General features: G+C 39.3%; 1 protein-coding gene across 1 annotated transcript in view; it reads left to right on the forward strand.

Annotated features, from left to right (window-relative positions):
- The window catches only part of VAT1L (vesicle amine transport 1 like), a gene marked incomplete at both ends in the record, with an annotated part of 59,409 nt that extends 52,136 nt beyond the window's left edge, over positions 1–7,273 (forward strand). Inside the window, 2 exons of the mRNA XM_082005933.1 lie at positions 5,005–5,088; positions 7,175–7,273. Of these exons, the coding sequence (XP_081862059.1) occupies positions 5,005–5,088; positions 7,175–7,273 (183 nt within the window). The remainder of the gene's footprint in view (positions 1–5,004; positions 5,089–7,174) is intronic.
- Between the last annotated feature and the right edge of the window lie 7,788 nt (positions 7,274–15,061).

Consider the following 15,061-nt stretch of genomic DNA (forward strand, 5'->3'; position numbering starts at 1 on the left):
TCACCCAAACCACACAGAGTACCCCAAAATGCATACACCTGTCTAGTCTAAGCATTGTCCTGAGATGTGCTGAGATTTTCCTGTTGGTTTCTTTGTGTTGCGCTTGTATGAACTGGACAGGATTATAATATTCAACAATTTTAATTTTTAATCAGTGAAGGAAAGTTGAGCAGAATGTTGCATGCCATTACCCTAGGTATGGCATCATTTCTGAATTTGCAAACAACTATTGGCACAGCCAGTTATTGTCGAAGTTCTCACTGAGAGGAACAACTATTGAGCTTTCTCAATCCAGGTTTTAAAAGTCTGTTAGACCCACATTGAATTCCAGATTTATCCATTGTTAGAATTTCCAAAATCCTATTCTTTAGTGTACATCTTTATCTGCATTGTCTTTGAAAGCCTGTAGTGCTCAGATGTTTGAAAGTAGAAAGACAAGGCAGATACCTGTCCCTTGAATCTAGAACCCAGTGTGTCTGGTCAACTTGATTTTTACTGTCTTTTCTGTTTTAGTTTGTATGCAGAATTTTAAAAACACTAACTTTCTGCAATACTTCTCTGTATAAAAATTGTTAGAGGGGCCTTATTGTTACAGCTTGTTTTTGAAGACAAAGAAAATCTAGTCTGGTAGGAGATTAAAGTATTAAACAGTATTCTGAAAATTACCATTGTTGATTAAGATAAGTGGCTTGGCTTGATTTTGAAAAGATTTGAGGCTGGAGAAGATGAGTCTCTTTGAAGCAGAATAAGGAATTTTAAAGATGACACCATATCCAAAGTTCTTGGTCCTTTTGAGGAGTATCCCAAGAGAGACACTACAGTGGTGTCGGAGAGGGTTCAGTACAGCTGTCAGGCTTTATAATTCCAGAGAACACAGCTGTCATGAAACCTCTTCTAGAACATTCTCTGACCAGTAATATGAAGGCATGTCTGCCCTTACTCTCCTACCAAGGCCTATTGACAGTAATTGTTGCTCTTCTCGGTACAATACACAATACAGATGGACAGAAATGGCTCTGATCCAAGAGAAGCTCTGAGATCCCAACCATAACGTTCCCTCAGGAAAATACACTTGAATAGGCTTTTTCACAACAGGGCTTCTTTGCCAGCTTTGTAATTTTTTTATCCTATGTTTGTAACAAGACTTCTTTGAGGAATTCTGTTGATAGCATTGGTAGCATAACACCTCTTTAAATGTGCAAGTGTGTGTGTTAATAGATTAAAATTTTCTAAGAAATGTTAAAGCTGCTCAATTTTGCTTATAATGCTAACACAGTGCAATGGTTCTGTATGTTCCCAACTAAGCTCTATATATCTTATATTCCTTGCCTCTCTGCTTGGGTCCAGCAGGGTGGTATAAGGAAGTAGCTTGTGGAAGGTTCAGGGAGTCTGCAGCACAAGGGGAGTTATGGGGGAAAATGAGAATTTGAATATTTCTCAGAGATCATAGTAAGCATTACTTGTAAAGGACCTTGCAGTACATTGGTTTTGTCTTTCTAGACCATGTTTTTTGTTTTACAGATGACCTCGTTATTGCATAGGTCATCTTAATTCCAGATTCACTGTCATTGCTGAAAAACACTTGAATAAGGATATATGATAACATATCCATGACTCTACCATCTGTAGAGCTGAAAGGAATAGGAGAAACACACTTGATCAAAATTGTTTTTCCAATTATAAAAGCATATTCCCTAAAGCAAATGCAAATTGTTTCATACTAGAAAGGTCCTTTTGTTGTGTTTGTTATACTTTTCCACTAGACTGAACAGATAGGGGAAGGCGATTCTGCTCTAGAGTATGCTTAAAAACAGTATGTCAAACTTAGGTACGAATTAATGCAGCTGTGCTTGAGGGAAAAGGCAAAATTGGGATTCCTTTTATTTCTCCTTTGCTATTAATCGTTTTCCTCTACTGCTGCCTAGGAGGGCCTATGTTGGATTCATTAGACAGTGCACAGCTGTGCAGCATTCTGGGTCTATCTTGTTTTTCAGTAACTGGTTAGCCAGCTTTCCTTACATAAATAACATGGAAAGTGGAAGCATTTTCTAATTGTCCACTAATGTGTAAATATAGTTCTGATTCCAGTGCAGAGCTCTGTAATACATACTGTGTCAATCTGGGGCATCTCAAGGCTTAGATCTGTAGTTCAGTGTTAGTTTAGACACAAACCCTTTAAGGGCTGAGCTATACTGAAAGCAAAGAAAGGCCAACAGAATTTGTGTCCTTTATTCCAATGGAAACTCTTTATATTAGTAAACACTCCCATGCTCTATTTCCAGTCCAAGAGTTGTCTGCTTATGATACTGCACAAGAAGAAATTCAACTAACTCGTCTATATAAACAAAAGTACATTAGATCCATTTACTTGGATTTGAGCTGACAAAAACAAATAGCAACCAATATAGAATAATTGGTGAAAAGCAATTTAGGGACATGATTCTGTAAGAGGGGGAAATCTTTTGATCCTTGCTACTGGAAAGGATATTTATGTTGAATCAAACTTCAACCACTTCAGAGAACCTCCAATAAATTCCAGGATTTCCACATGCCTCACTGTACTACCAGTTAAACCTGGGTCTGATTTTAACCGTGTGGAGTGATTCACTGTCTTCATTGGTAATGTGCAAACACTCAGGCACTGACTTAGCCTAAGCTCCATACCATAGTCTGCAAAAGGCAGACTATATGCAGCGCTTAAATGTTCACATTAAAAAATGAATGCTTTTGTATAGCCTGCATAGAACAGCTTAAGCCTTAACCATACTTGCATAGCAAAGGTTTTTAATGCTCTCTGCCCTCTATAGTATAAGAGGGAATAGTTTTAACATTCAGGCATCTTGGGAAACAGGTAGTTGCAGTCTTGGTTGAATAAATGGACTGTTAAAGTGGACTGTTAGCAGCCATAAACATAAAAATTACTCATTTATAAAATAGCTCATGGTCTCTTAGCTCAGACATAGCGTACTGAATGGCATTGTGCTAGTACAGAATTTGACTAACTGGGTAAGTTGAAAATAACACTAAAATATACAGATGTTGTATCAGCTCTTCAAACTTTTTTCCATTTTTTTAATGTATTTTAATACTTCCATCTGGATTCCATAGCCACTATTATTGTTGTAAATTTTATTGTTCCCTTTGCCTCTGCCTGCTGTTTGCATTTGAAAGGTACTTACAAGTGTCCTGGAAACAACTCCTGAACCTTTCTCCAGAGTATTAATTTGATACTGTGCATGTGCAAAATGCAGGGAAAGCACATTTTCTCAAATTTGCCTTGCTACATACGATATGGTACAAATTAAAATAAATGTTGCATGCCCTGCTTTCCACATGATGTGCTGGTAATAAATTTCAATGGACAGGCAAGTGTGTTTGCTGATTTCTCCAATTCTGTCACATCTACATTGGTTATTTATGCTGTGCTATAGATTCCTAAAAGCTTGATTTGGCTAATAAGAGTCATAAAAAATACTACAGCTGCTTCTTCTTTAGCATCTTTGTTGGATATTCTTAAATATTGTCTGTAGTGCAGAACAAGTCTTATAGGATAGTTAGGTATTGTTTATGCTGTAAGGTAACTTCATAAAAGTTACTGTGATTTTGTGGACTACGTTTCGAGGTCAACTTTCTATCCAGTGGGATTCATAAGATTGTGTTTTCCAGGATTAATTTACAGATATGCCCTAAGTTAAAAAGTCATTCTGTTTTGCAGTGCAATTTTTCTTTTGCTCTAACAGGCGTTTTTTGAGTCTGGTATTTACTAATTAAGGGAACCACTTAGCAAAATTAAGGTTGTGATATTGAGTTCGTTGCAGTCAGCTTTCAAAGTCAGGCTGACAGAAGGTAAAGACATTTTGTGCCCAGCATCCATTAAGTTTAATAGGAAGTTGAAAGCTGTATTTGCTTAGTATCTTTAAAAATCTCATACCTCCTTCTGTATTAGACATTCAGTAATGATCTTAAGTGCCTGGACCCCCATTCAGGCTTTTAAATGTACTGTGGGACCCACCTGTTCCCAAGTCAGCATATTGTTTCAAACTTCTATGCCATTATTCTTAAAATATTCAATAAAACTATGTTGCAGATGGTAGATCCTATTAACATATAACTCTTTCTTGCTTCAACATGTCCTATTATGCCAGCAAAAAATAGTGTGATGAGGATATGAAACAGCCTTTATGTGTATATTTCAAGTTCCTGAAGTTTTCCACAATGAAAGTGAGGGAACTCTTGACATCTTCCCATTTTCAGTGATTTAACAGTGGTCTGCATGCTGCAACACACAGACAATTTCAGTACATCACCAGTGAGCTCTCATGAGTGCTGAAACTTCATACATCAAAATAAGCTCTTGTCCAGCGCATTAGTAAGAAGAGGTTTCTGTTCCTTTCTCATGTGTGCTAATTGCATCCAGGTGTTAAATGTCGAGTCTTAGTGATATCTGTAGGACACTACTTATTTAAATTTTTTTTTAAAAAGTGGAAAAAAGAAGGAAAGAAATAGTTGCTTATGCAGTGAGAACGACAGTATTGTGTTAATCACAGCTACTGCCTGGATGTAGCATTCCCTCTATAGGAATGCAAAAGAAATTAATTGAAAAATATCATAGGTCAATTAGAAAAACATTTCATACTTTCAGTGAAAGTAGGGTTTCTTGATAAATATTCTGCAAAGAACAACCTGTAAGAATTAACTCCTTGAGCCTCTATTTCCCTTTTCACTTCAAGTAACCATTACTTTTTTACTGCATTAACATTATGTATGTATTACGCTATTCAGAAACTGTCATCAAGCCTCACATCCCATTTTTGAAACCCAATTCAAAAATCAGCCTTTACAAATTCATTTAAAAAATGTTTAACTATTAATTTTGTTTCAAGCAACTGTTTGAATGATCTTGCACATAGTATGCCTTAAATGTATTGCTGGTTTTGGAAGGAAGGAATTCAGGTTTCTATTAGTATGTGCCTGAAAATTACCAATAGGTTATCTCTCTTTCAGGTGAAGGAGGCCATGCAGAGAATCCATGACCGAGGAAATATAGGAAAACTAATTCTGGATGTGGAGAAAGCACCCACTCCCCTGGTCAGTACCAACCACTACATACATGGTGTACAGTCATACAAGTTGAAGCATGGGAGTGACCTTTGGATAAATGTCCCTTAAGATTTTTTTTTCAATACTGTTTTCTTCTAAATCCATAGCACCTAAAGAGAACCAATAATCATAATTTATATTTTTAACCCAAAGTGAAATGCAATTGTAATTCCTAGAGTCCCAGCAGTTAATTTTTTGTACTGAATGGCTATCTGCCTCTCCAAAAATGTGTCTGTAAGTCTTAGACCAGGGCAAAACTGCCACATCTATTTCTGCCCCTGTGATTGAAAACAGACATTTCATGTAATACAAAATTCCTGTATTAGTAAGAATAAATGGATTGAACAGAAGATGACACAGTCAATACTACTTCAGTGTACCACTGTAGAAGTGTTTTCTGATTCCCATACAGAAGTCGGAGTGTACCTTTGGTAGGAATTTCTTCTACTTCTATTATAATATGTGAAGTATAATATTGAAATACTTCCTTCTAGAAATGTTGTGAAGAAAGATAGTTATGATGGAGCTCTGGTCCACTGGATTTGAAGCACTTAACATGGTACTGAAACATGACAGAGAGCAGTAGTAAATGAAAGTCAGGCTCCTGCCTAAACATTCACTGATGATGTAGGAAAGAGTAGGAAAGAAGATAATGAAAAACTGACTTCAAATCAGTGCTGATGTATGAAGTCTGCTTTCAGACCTGAGTTATCTCCTGTTTTGAAAGAACAGAAAATAACCTGGAATTACAGTTAGGCTCTTACTTGCTTTTACTTTAAAATTGGCCCCAAATCTCATACAAAATCACTGCAAGGAAAAGGAAGGCTTTTGGGACCTCACACATGGAAACTGGCATTATTTTGTAGTTGAATGGCATCTTAAAACTGTAAACAAGAATCCCTAACACAACATTAATACATTTATTCCATCTGTTCTCTTGATATTGTACATTCACAATAGCCATTGGTTAGAAGATGAGAACAAATCTGATACACTTTCACAAACAGGTGTTAATTTAAAAATATGGGTAACTTCAGAGCATTGCTTTTCTCCATTAAAATCAGGTTGTGTTTGAGCTTTTTTTTTTTTTTTTTTACTTCCAGCAGAGGCTAGTAATCAAACACGGAAGGTATAATGTAACTGCATTTCTCTTTAAAAAGTAAATGGGTCCCTTGCTTAGTTGGTTTTGAAACAGTTATAGGCTAATACAAGAATCTTCTTGTGTCTTAAGAGAGGTAATGTTTGTGTATAAGAAAATTGAGTCACACTAGTCTATGCTGTTAAACACCACTGCCTGTCCTGTTAACCAGACTCTTGTGCCTCCAGAGACAAGTCAAACTGACCAGGTGAAGTACAGGAGGGTCTTGCACCTTTACACAGCTTGTAATAAATATTCTCACATGAAAAAACATGACACGCTCCTTAGATGCCATCCTGAACTACAAATTTCTGCAACTGCCTACTACCTGTACAGGCAACTTCAACAAAACATGGAAATGCAGTTTCTTCCCGCTCCTGTGTGATCCAAGATTGGCACTCTGTCATGGGTATATTCTGCCAGCATCTGCATATCCACCGCTCTATAAAGTTTCATAGTCTTTTATATAGAACAGTTGCTCTCTGAGTTTTCATGACACTATGCCTCATGCAGGACCAGATGCTATCCATTAGCTGGCATTAAAGCACAGTGTTACCTGTTTCTAGAAGGGCAGATACAGAAGGAGCTGTAAACCAGAGGTCTCACACATGCTGTAAACTGCCTGATCTGCTGTATTTCCTATCTGAGAGCCTTAGTATCAGTTTGCTACAAGTGCACAGATCAGTCTGCTTGTGCAACCGTCAGCAGCTTTCTGTTACGTAATTCAGCTGTAAGCTGTGAGGGAACAGCCCACAATTTTAGCTGGAAGCAGTGCAGTGCCAGCAAAAGTTTTGCACAGACAGAATGTTTATTTTCATGTTGCAACCATGTCTTCTTTCCTTTTTAAAGTCACTTTATCAAATTAATCAAACTGAAATAAGAATGAATAAAACAATGCGAAAGGTGCTCTGATGTTCTTCATCTTTCATTCTACAGATGGCCAACGACAGCACAGAGACAAGTGAGGCCGGAGAAGAGGAAGAAGACCATGAAGGGGACAATGAGAATAAAGAGCGCATGCCATTCATCCAGTAACAGCAGAGGTGGTGGAAGCAGAAAGATTGATGAAGTAGAAGGGAACAAGACTGGGAAATCTATTCTGTGCATCAGTGAACAAATGCTGTAGTACAGTGTGTGTTGTATTTGTCTGCAGTCAGCTGAGCTATGAGCTGTTGATCATTGTTGTTTTGAACTCAAGTGCCATTCTCATCCAGTGCAGTATTACGACATTCCTGTGTAATACCCGATTTCCCTGTAGGAGTCCCATGGATTTTTCTGTTCCAGTTCAAAAGCCTTATTAACTAACTGTGTAATTTTAGATGGGCATCTTTCTCATGCAAATTCCAACATTTTGCATCAAGTTATTTGGGGGCGTTTGGGCTTTTTTTGCAAGTTGGAAACAGTAACAAAAAAAAGTCCCCACTTGCTGTCTGGAAGATTCTAGTAACTGGAGGGAGAATTTTAAGTTTGTGGATTTTCAGTGTTAAAATAGTTTTCCTTTTATGAACCACAGATAAAAGTTGCAAAAAAGATGAGTTTTCATTTTCCTCAGTCATGCTTTATCATTTTATAAGCAATCCTATCTTCATTTTAAAAAATACCTCATTTAGCACTGTGGAATCTGAAATTGTTGAAGAAATCATTAATTGAGAGACTTTGATAAGTATTGTGTAATCCCATTAGTCATCAGCACCAGTAATTAAACACTTAATTCAGAGTGCCAACTATCATGCTTTCCTGTTGATCTGAGCTGTCACCCCGTACATTACAGAGAACGAACAAGGTCAGTGAAACACTCTTTTTAGATCCAGAACTGTAATTGCCTGTAGCAATTAGCATTGTTACTGACAGATCAACATCTTCTGCTAAGGACGCATTGACTCATCTGTGTCCAAAATCCAAACCAATTTTAAATTTCATTTTTAAATCATATTGGTAAGGATCACTCATCAGTATGTGGAAATAAATTTGTTGATGGAGTTTACTGTTCTGAAATCGCTAATGCGTTGATCAACCACCAAGCTGGAGCTGAACTCCTACAGAAGTTAACCCTGTTAAAAATGAGTTTTAGGCCTTAATCCCATCAGAAATTATGCACAGGGATAACTTTATCTAGGTGAGTAGTTCTATCCAAAGCTCTGTTCCATATGTACACTTAGGTTTGTAATTATTTGCAGATCAAGTATTCAAAGACCAGCTAGTCGTATCTACCTCCCACTAGTGGAAACTATATCTAAACATGACAAAAGTAAGTATTTTTTCCATGTCTTTCACCTACCCAAGCAGTAGCTACTCAGGTCCTCAATTGTCTTGTTAAAACAATTATTTTAAAATGACTGCAACCACCTACAGTAGAAATGCTAAAGGAATGTCAGAGACCTTGTATTATGCCATATATCTTTGAATTAATATATTTTTTTCAAAAGAATTTCCCCAGACATGGCTAGTTGTTCACCTAAACCTCCAAGTATCCTGTAGTGATAGAAGTTAAAAACTAGTACAGAAAAGTGGAGACAGAGGGTTTCTCGGGCTTTTCTCAGTGTGAAAGGATTTGTGGGCCTGGATGACTTCTGTGTGGTTTTGGAAGATTTTTTTTTTTCTGTTTGTTTCATCTTGCTGCCTGAGTATTAATGTCCATCTCTTTACAGTGTACTCATGAAGTTGCTGTTCCAATACCAGATAATTGTGCAGAATGTTCATTCTGAAGGAGTTAGGGTTAAACAAATTAAAAAATAACGAGAGGATATAGTTATGGAAAAAAATGCCAAAAAAGCTTCTGAAATATTAATCAAACCAGAACTTCAGTTTTCTCTAGATGTTGATGCAGAACTTCACTATAGTTGATTTTCTTTTCAAGCTGGACTTGCCTACACTTCCAGTGCCATATCAGGCCCAAACAGGGACTTTATCCACAGAAAAAAATATATACTCAGTGAGAGTTTTCAATGTATTGGGCTTGCCAGTTGGGCTTTTAAGAAAAGCCATTAAGTTTTCATGACTCATAAGCTGACAACAGTAGGAATCATACCCAATTTTGTTTTGCATTTAGTGTAACAATGTTGTCCTGCAACAAAACTTAACATAACTAGGATTTTTGATTTGACGCCAAAGTGAGCAATATTGCTGGTGACCTTCGAGCTGGCAGTAAAGTGGCATTCTCAAGGCCTTAAATTAGTAGGGCAAGCAGAATAGCAAATCTGTTCTTCTGTTATAAACCGCAGTATGGTTGGCGCTACAGTTAAATTACCCTTCAAGACAAATAAAGATGGGTGATCTTGGTCATGGCCACAGACACCATAGGGACAACAATCAAGTGAAATAATTTTGGCTAGTTCTTTCTGGTTTTGTTAGCAAGGCAAAAATAATCTTCATGCTAATTCATACCAATTTTAGGGCCATTTTCTGATCAGCAGAATATCAGGTAATTGCAGTGAGTACAAAGGAATACTTCTGGATCTAGCAAAGTGCAACACAGATGAGTATTACCATTGGCAAGCTAAACTCTGCTCTGTGTTTTATTGGTATTAATATGGCATGCATGAAGTTAACTACTGAAATGAATGGAAATCTTTCAGGTATCTGTTCTGGAAGCAGGATTTGTGCTAGCAGAATTTGGCCCACAAGCCCCAAGTACCATTTAGAATACCACGAGCAGTAGTATCGCATCTGAAGTGGTAGAGGGCATGCTATACAAAATGACAATGCTGAGACTTGTTACTGACCAAGTCTTACTGTAGTAGAAATGAAGGTTTGTGCTTACTACTGACAGTGTTGTTTAAACAACTATAAGACAATTGGATAGTTTCTTCAAGTGAAACAAATTATTTCTCAATTTGCCTTAAAGGAACTGTGAAAGCTTCTCTTTAACTTAAGCCTGATTGAAGTGAATTGAAACACTGTTTAATTGTATTTGTTGCTTTAGAGCTTTTGTTATATTGTGCCTACAAAGCAAATTATGTTTACATAAAAATATAAATAAAATATTGAGCATAGCATTATCCTTGTCTTACATGTTTTTTTCTAGTATTATGGTGACATTAGGGAACTGACTTGGCATTGGTTAAGAGGAAAATTTGAGGTCTTATTTTTCATTTTGGTCACTGAGGGATATACAAAGAATTTTTTTTTACTACAGAGTATATCGAGGTTATTAAAATGGCTGAGTATGCTACTTTACAGAACAGTAACAATGTAGATATAAAATGTTGAATGTTACAGTCTAAGAAATACAAAACATTATATAAGCACCATTCATGAAGTCTTCAGGGAAGTGTATTTTGATATGGATAGAAACTAGTTTCCAGAATTTTAGCACTCGGGTTGCACTGGGGGATGGATTGACACACAAGTTATCTTCAGAGAGACAGTTCCTTTCAGAAATGAAGATAGTCTAAGGGAATAATCTTAAAATAGGATCCACTACAGCCACCACCAAATTGGCTAATAGAAAGCAGGAGGACATGACTGAATTGAAAATCCCACTCTCCCTGATTCTTGGTCTTGACTCAGGGCTGCAAGGAGGCTTACACCTTTTCTTTCAAAGAACTGATTCTGGTTACCAAACCTTACAAGTCATCTCAAGCCTGTGCTTGAGTACATGGCTTTGAAGGTCTCCCTGCATGAAAGGAAGAAATGGTTCAATGAACTTCAGTTTAATATCTAAACAAAGAGGAAATGTTAGCTTTGGGTCATTCCAGTCATGCAGGACATCTTCTAAAGCCTATAATGTCCCTGGAAAATCTCACTTCAGTACTTACTACATCTGCTCTATAATCTAAAAGCTCATATGAACACTTGCTGATTGTGAAGAGGAGCAGAGTAAATTTCTGCCCTGTTTTCAAGTCTTAATAAGCAAATAATGATCAGTGCATCCCTAATCAGGGTCAGGATAAGGCTGAAAGCAAACAGCCATAGCCTTTTGCAAACTCTCTGTGATTACAAATAAAGCTCTGCCTTTTATCAGCCTTCCCACTGGGCCATCTATACTCGACTGTCACACAATCTAACACACAGAGCCTGCTACCAGGCAGGGTTGCAGCAGGCTGCCTTTTTGTGGCGTCTGGCCAGATAAAATGCAAAAATCATCCTAGGATACTGAATATCCCTTGGTCTCACCTCATCCTCCATTTTGTTCTTCCCTTCTCATTTTCTGTGAGCTGAGTGATTAATCCTGGTTGGTTTTTGTCAGAAAAGATTCTTCTAGTATGGCCACGTTTGCCGGCACATAACATACTTAAAACCTCCAGCTCCTGAACCATTCAGGAGTTCCTCCCCCTGGCAGCACCTAAGTCCCTTGGTGTGAGCTGGTGTTTTGTTTCGCTGCAGAAAGAGCCAAAACAATCAACACACCATAATTGCTATCTGCATCAAGGCACCTTTTTTCCAAGTAATTTGTAACATCTAGGCAAACATCCTAATGTTCTCCTTTGAGAGAACAGGTTAGAGGATAGATGCAAATATAGCTTTATCTCCTCAGTCTGAGCTGTCATGCTGATTGATTGCGCTCAGGTGATCCCAAGCAAGCCATGCCTTTCATGTTTACCTGGCCCATCTCTGTCAACTGCCTCTGCAGCAAATGGCCTGGTTTTCTGAACATTGCCTTGATCTTTGCTATTTCTGTCAATGCTGTGTTGGGCACCTCACCACCAGTGCGCTCTGAAGAAACCAGAAGGTGGTGTGAGAACAGTGCAGGTGATGAGGAGTTAGAGGATGAATGTATGAAAAGAAATGAATCATGTGTGTCTCGGCCCAAAAGTAAACAAGTGAGTAGAATTTGCAGCATGTGATCTGTTGATTTATTTGTATGCCTGAAAGGGAGGCTGTGGGGTGGTTTGTTACAGGTGTGGGGTTTGGTCACTGCCCAGGCTGTCGCACTCCTGTGCAGCAGCCTCTAAGTCTTTCTGGTCTTGCTCTGTTTTTTGCCACATCACTGGAAACCTGACTTGCGTCAGGGAAAGTGTTCAGTTTAGCTCCTGTCTCTCTGTATGAACCCACGCGTGTCTACCAGGCTGCAGAACAGCCCATCAACACACACCTGGGAGGTAAGCAGGGCAGCTGCCCCATTGCTTCCTACCCCAGCCAGCCAGGCCTGCGCAAAGCCAAAAAAGGGAAGGTTCAGAAGATGCGGCTTTTTACTGTATAAAGGGGTGCCTGACACTGCTGTTGCTGAAGCCAGAATCCTGCTTGGACCTGCTTTAACAGCCCCCACCTCTCGCCAGGTTTGACATGGGGGTCCCAGCCTTTCTCTGCAGGATTTCTAGAATCTCTGCAATACTCAATAATCATCATCGTTCTCTAGTAGCACTTCAAGAAAATTAATTTTTTACCTCCTGAAAAATACTGGGTTATGCCCACTTCCATCTCCCAGAGAGTGGCAGAGAAACTCCTAGTGGATTTAACACAGGTAGATTAACCCTTCACATATGGGAACCTTATGGCTTCCACAGACACTTTGGGCAAGATGAGAAAAAAAAAGCCAGGAACAAGCATTGACAGCCTTCATAGTGACTGGCCTGTCTCTTAAAAACTCAAACACCTGCCATCATATAAGATCAGCTTTCATTTAGAAAGGAACAGTCTTCACAGTTGTTGGTAAAAACTTTAAAACTGACTAAACTAAACCATCATCTAAAAAGACAAAGGAAGACTCTTTAATCTCACAGTTCTGAACCCTCATGATATTTTATGCTTGGTACAGGACACCACTAGGCGAAGTTGCACACTGGGCAGCCAGGGATTAAATGGGTGGGCTAAGAGATGACACAGGCACTTGTTAATTTAGGAACAGCAGCTGCCATCTATAAAAAGGGGAAGAGGGTTGTGGTTTATGTGGATGGGGTCTGTGGGGGAGGGCTGCAGGGGTGGAGGTCTGCTTGTTTTCCTTCTGAGGTTAGGAGGGCTTTGATCTGTCTGGAAGAGCTGCTTTTTTTCTTGCTTAGTGACCATGCTGAGATGCTACAGTTAGCCCAGAAGAACTGGGAAAAATAGTGAAGGGAAAACTGTTCTCCTGTGAGGGCTGAGGGGCTGGGGAATGGGAGGTGAGTGCATCTCTGGGGGCAGGTTTGCTCTTATAGCTGCAGCTGTGAAGTACTTACGCCACCCATGGCCACAGCTCCTGTGAGCTGCCGTGCCCACCAGGCACGGGGGCTCTCTGCTGGTCCCAGCTCCAAGGCCCGGCTGCCATCAATCAGCCTCCTGCTACCTGCAGCACTGCTGGAAGCAGCTCTGCCTCTGCAACTGCCAGAACTGGAAACGTGCTACGTTCTGCCAGACATTAGCTGTGTCCCTGCCAAATATCATTTTCCTGATAAGCTACAGGTTCCAGTACAAATCATTTTGTGCTCTTCTGCTGGGTAATCTTTGTAAATACATTCCCCACATGGAGAGATTTGTTTCTACTACATAGTGCAGCAGTAAATGATGCAGCATCTTAGCTGCCCTAGAAGAACAGAGTGAGATGGCAGATATGCTAGATGCATTATTTATGATAAGGATTTCTGTACTTTCCCTGAAATGGCTAGCCCTTGGGCTGGCCAGGTGATAAGCTAATAACCAAACAATATTTGTAAAGGCTGGTGGGTGAAGTTATCTGAACGGTGACTGGGGTGTCTTCTGCTGATACAGGCATCATGTGGCCTGGAGGACCTGTCAGATCAGTGATGTTTTCCAGAGGCTTCTAGGTGGAAACTATTCTTTTGTTGCTAACACAGAAGAGAGATGATGACAAGTGAAGTGTTTTTCTTTCCTAAGGCAGTTTGCCTTGGCAGATTATTTTTCTATTTCTCTGCTGCTGTTTTTTCCTTCTAGTGTCTGCATTTTATATTAGGAATATTTTCCCACTGTAAAAAAAAAAAAAGTCAAACCAAGTCTCCTGTGACTCACCAAGAATCTCACTGGTCCTATAAAAGCATCCCTTTGAGTTCCTGGACCATTTCTGTTGTAGACAGGAAAAATGAAATTAAGTGACTTGTCCGATGCCATGTTACTGCCTTTTGGTTTAAAGACCTACGGTCCTCTGGCTTTTAATTCTCCACTTACTGAAGGAATCCTGATTAGACTTAGCAGCTGAGCTGGAAGTTTTGCCTCCATGGCCGAAAGCTTTGTCTCAAGTCATACCTGCTCCAAAGCAAAGGAGATGCACAGAACCTTATGCTGAATACCCTCAGCTGAGACCCTGTCAGCAAAGCTCCATAGAAATATATGCAGCTGAGAGACGATAGTCTAAATTTTCCATGCTTTCTCATCAAATACGATAGCACAGAGCCTGAGCTAACACTGAATGTGGCCATTACAAGCATTTTCTACTATTTTCTTGAACATCATCTCCATGTGTACCTGACTAAATTGCCTCTGATAGGGCATCAGAGGAAAAGGAGCAACCCGGATCCTTGAACCCAGCCTTCTCTGACAAGCAGTGCCTGGATTCAGATGAGACTGCAGATCCCGCCATTCTGGCTCATCCTCACCTCATGGGTGGAACTGGCTTGCTCCATCTGAGGATCAGATGGGAAATGGTGTGGGATGCTGGGCTGTAGAAATGAGTGCCATAATAAAGTCTGATTGATTGCCAAGTGATGTTGGACCCATATATCAGCACTGTGTTTATGCAGCGTGTCACTGGCGAGAGGCGGTACTCAGAGACTCAGCATAGGCATGCGACAGGAGAGTTACAGAAGGAATTGTCTATAAGGTCTCACCTGAATGATCAATCTGCAACCGCTCACCTAAACGTATTAGATGCCATCGGCTGTGCTGCGTGACACTTGCTCTAAACAATTCTCACAGTTCACATGTGAAATGTTAGTCTCATTTCAATATTGTCTT

Source organism: Phaethon aethereus, assembly GCF_964289735.1.
Source record: "Phaethon aethereus genome assembly, chromosome: 13".
NCBI classification, from domain to species: domain Eukaryota; kingdom Metazoa; phylum Chordata; class Aves; order Phaethontiformes; family Phaethontidae; genus Phaethon; species Phaethon aethereus.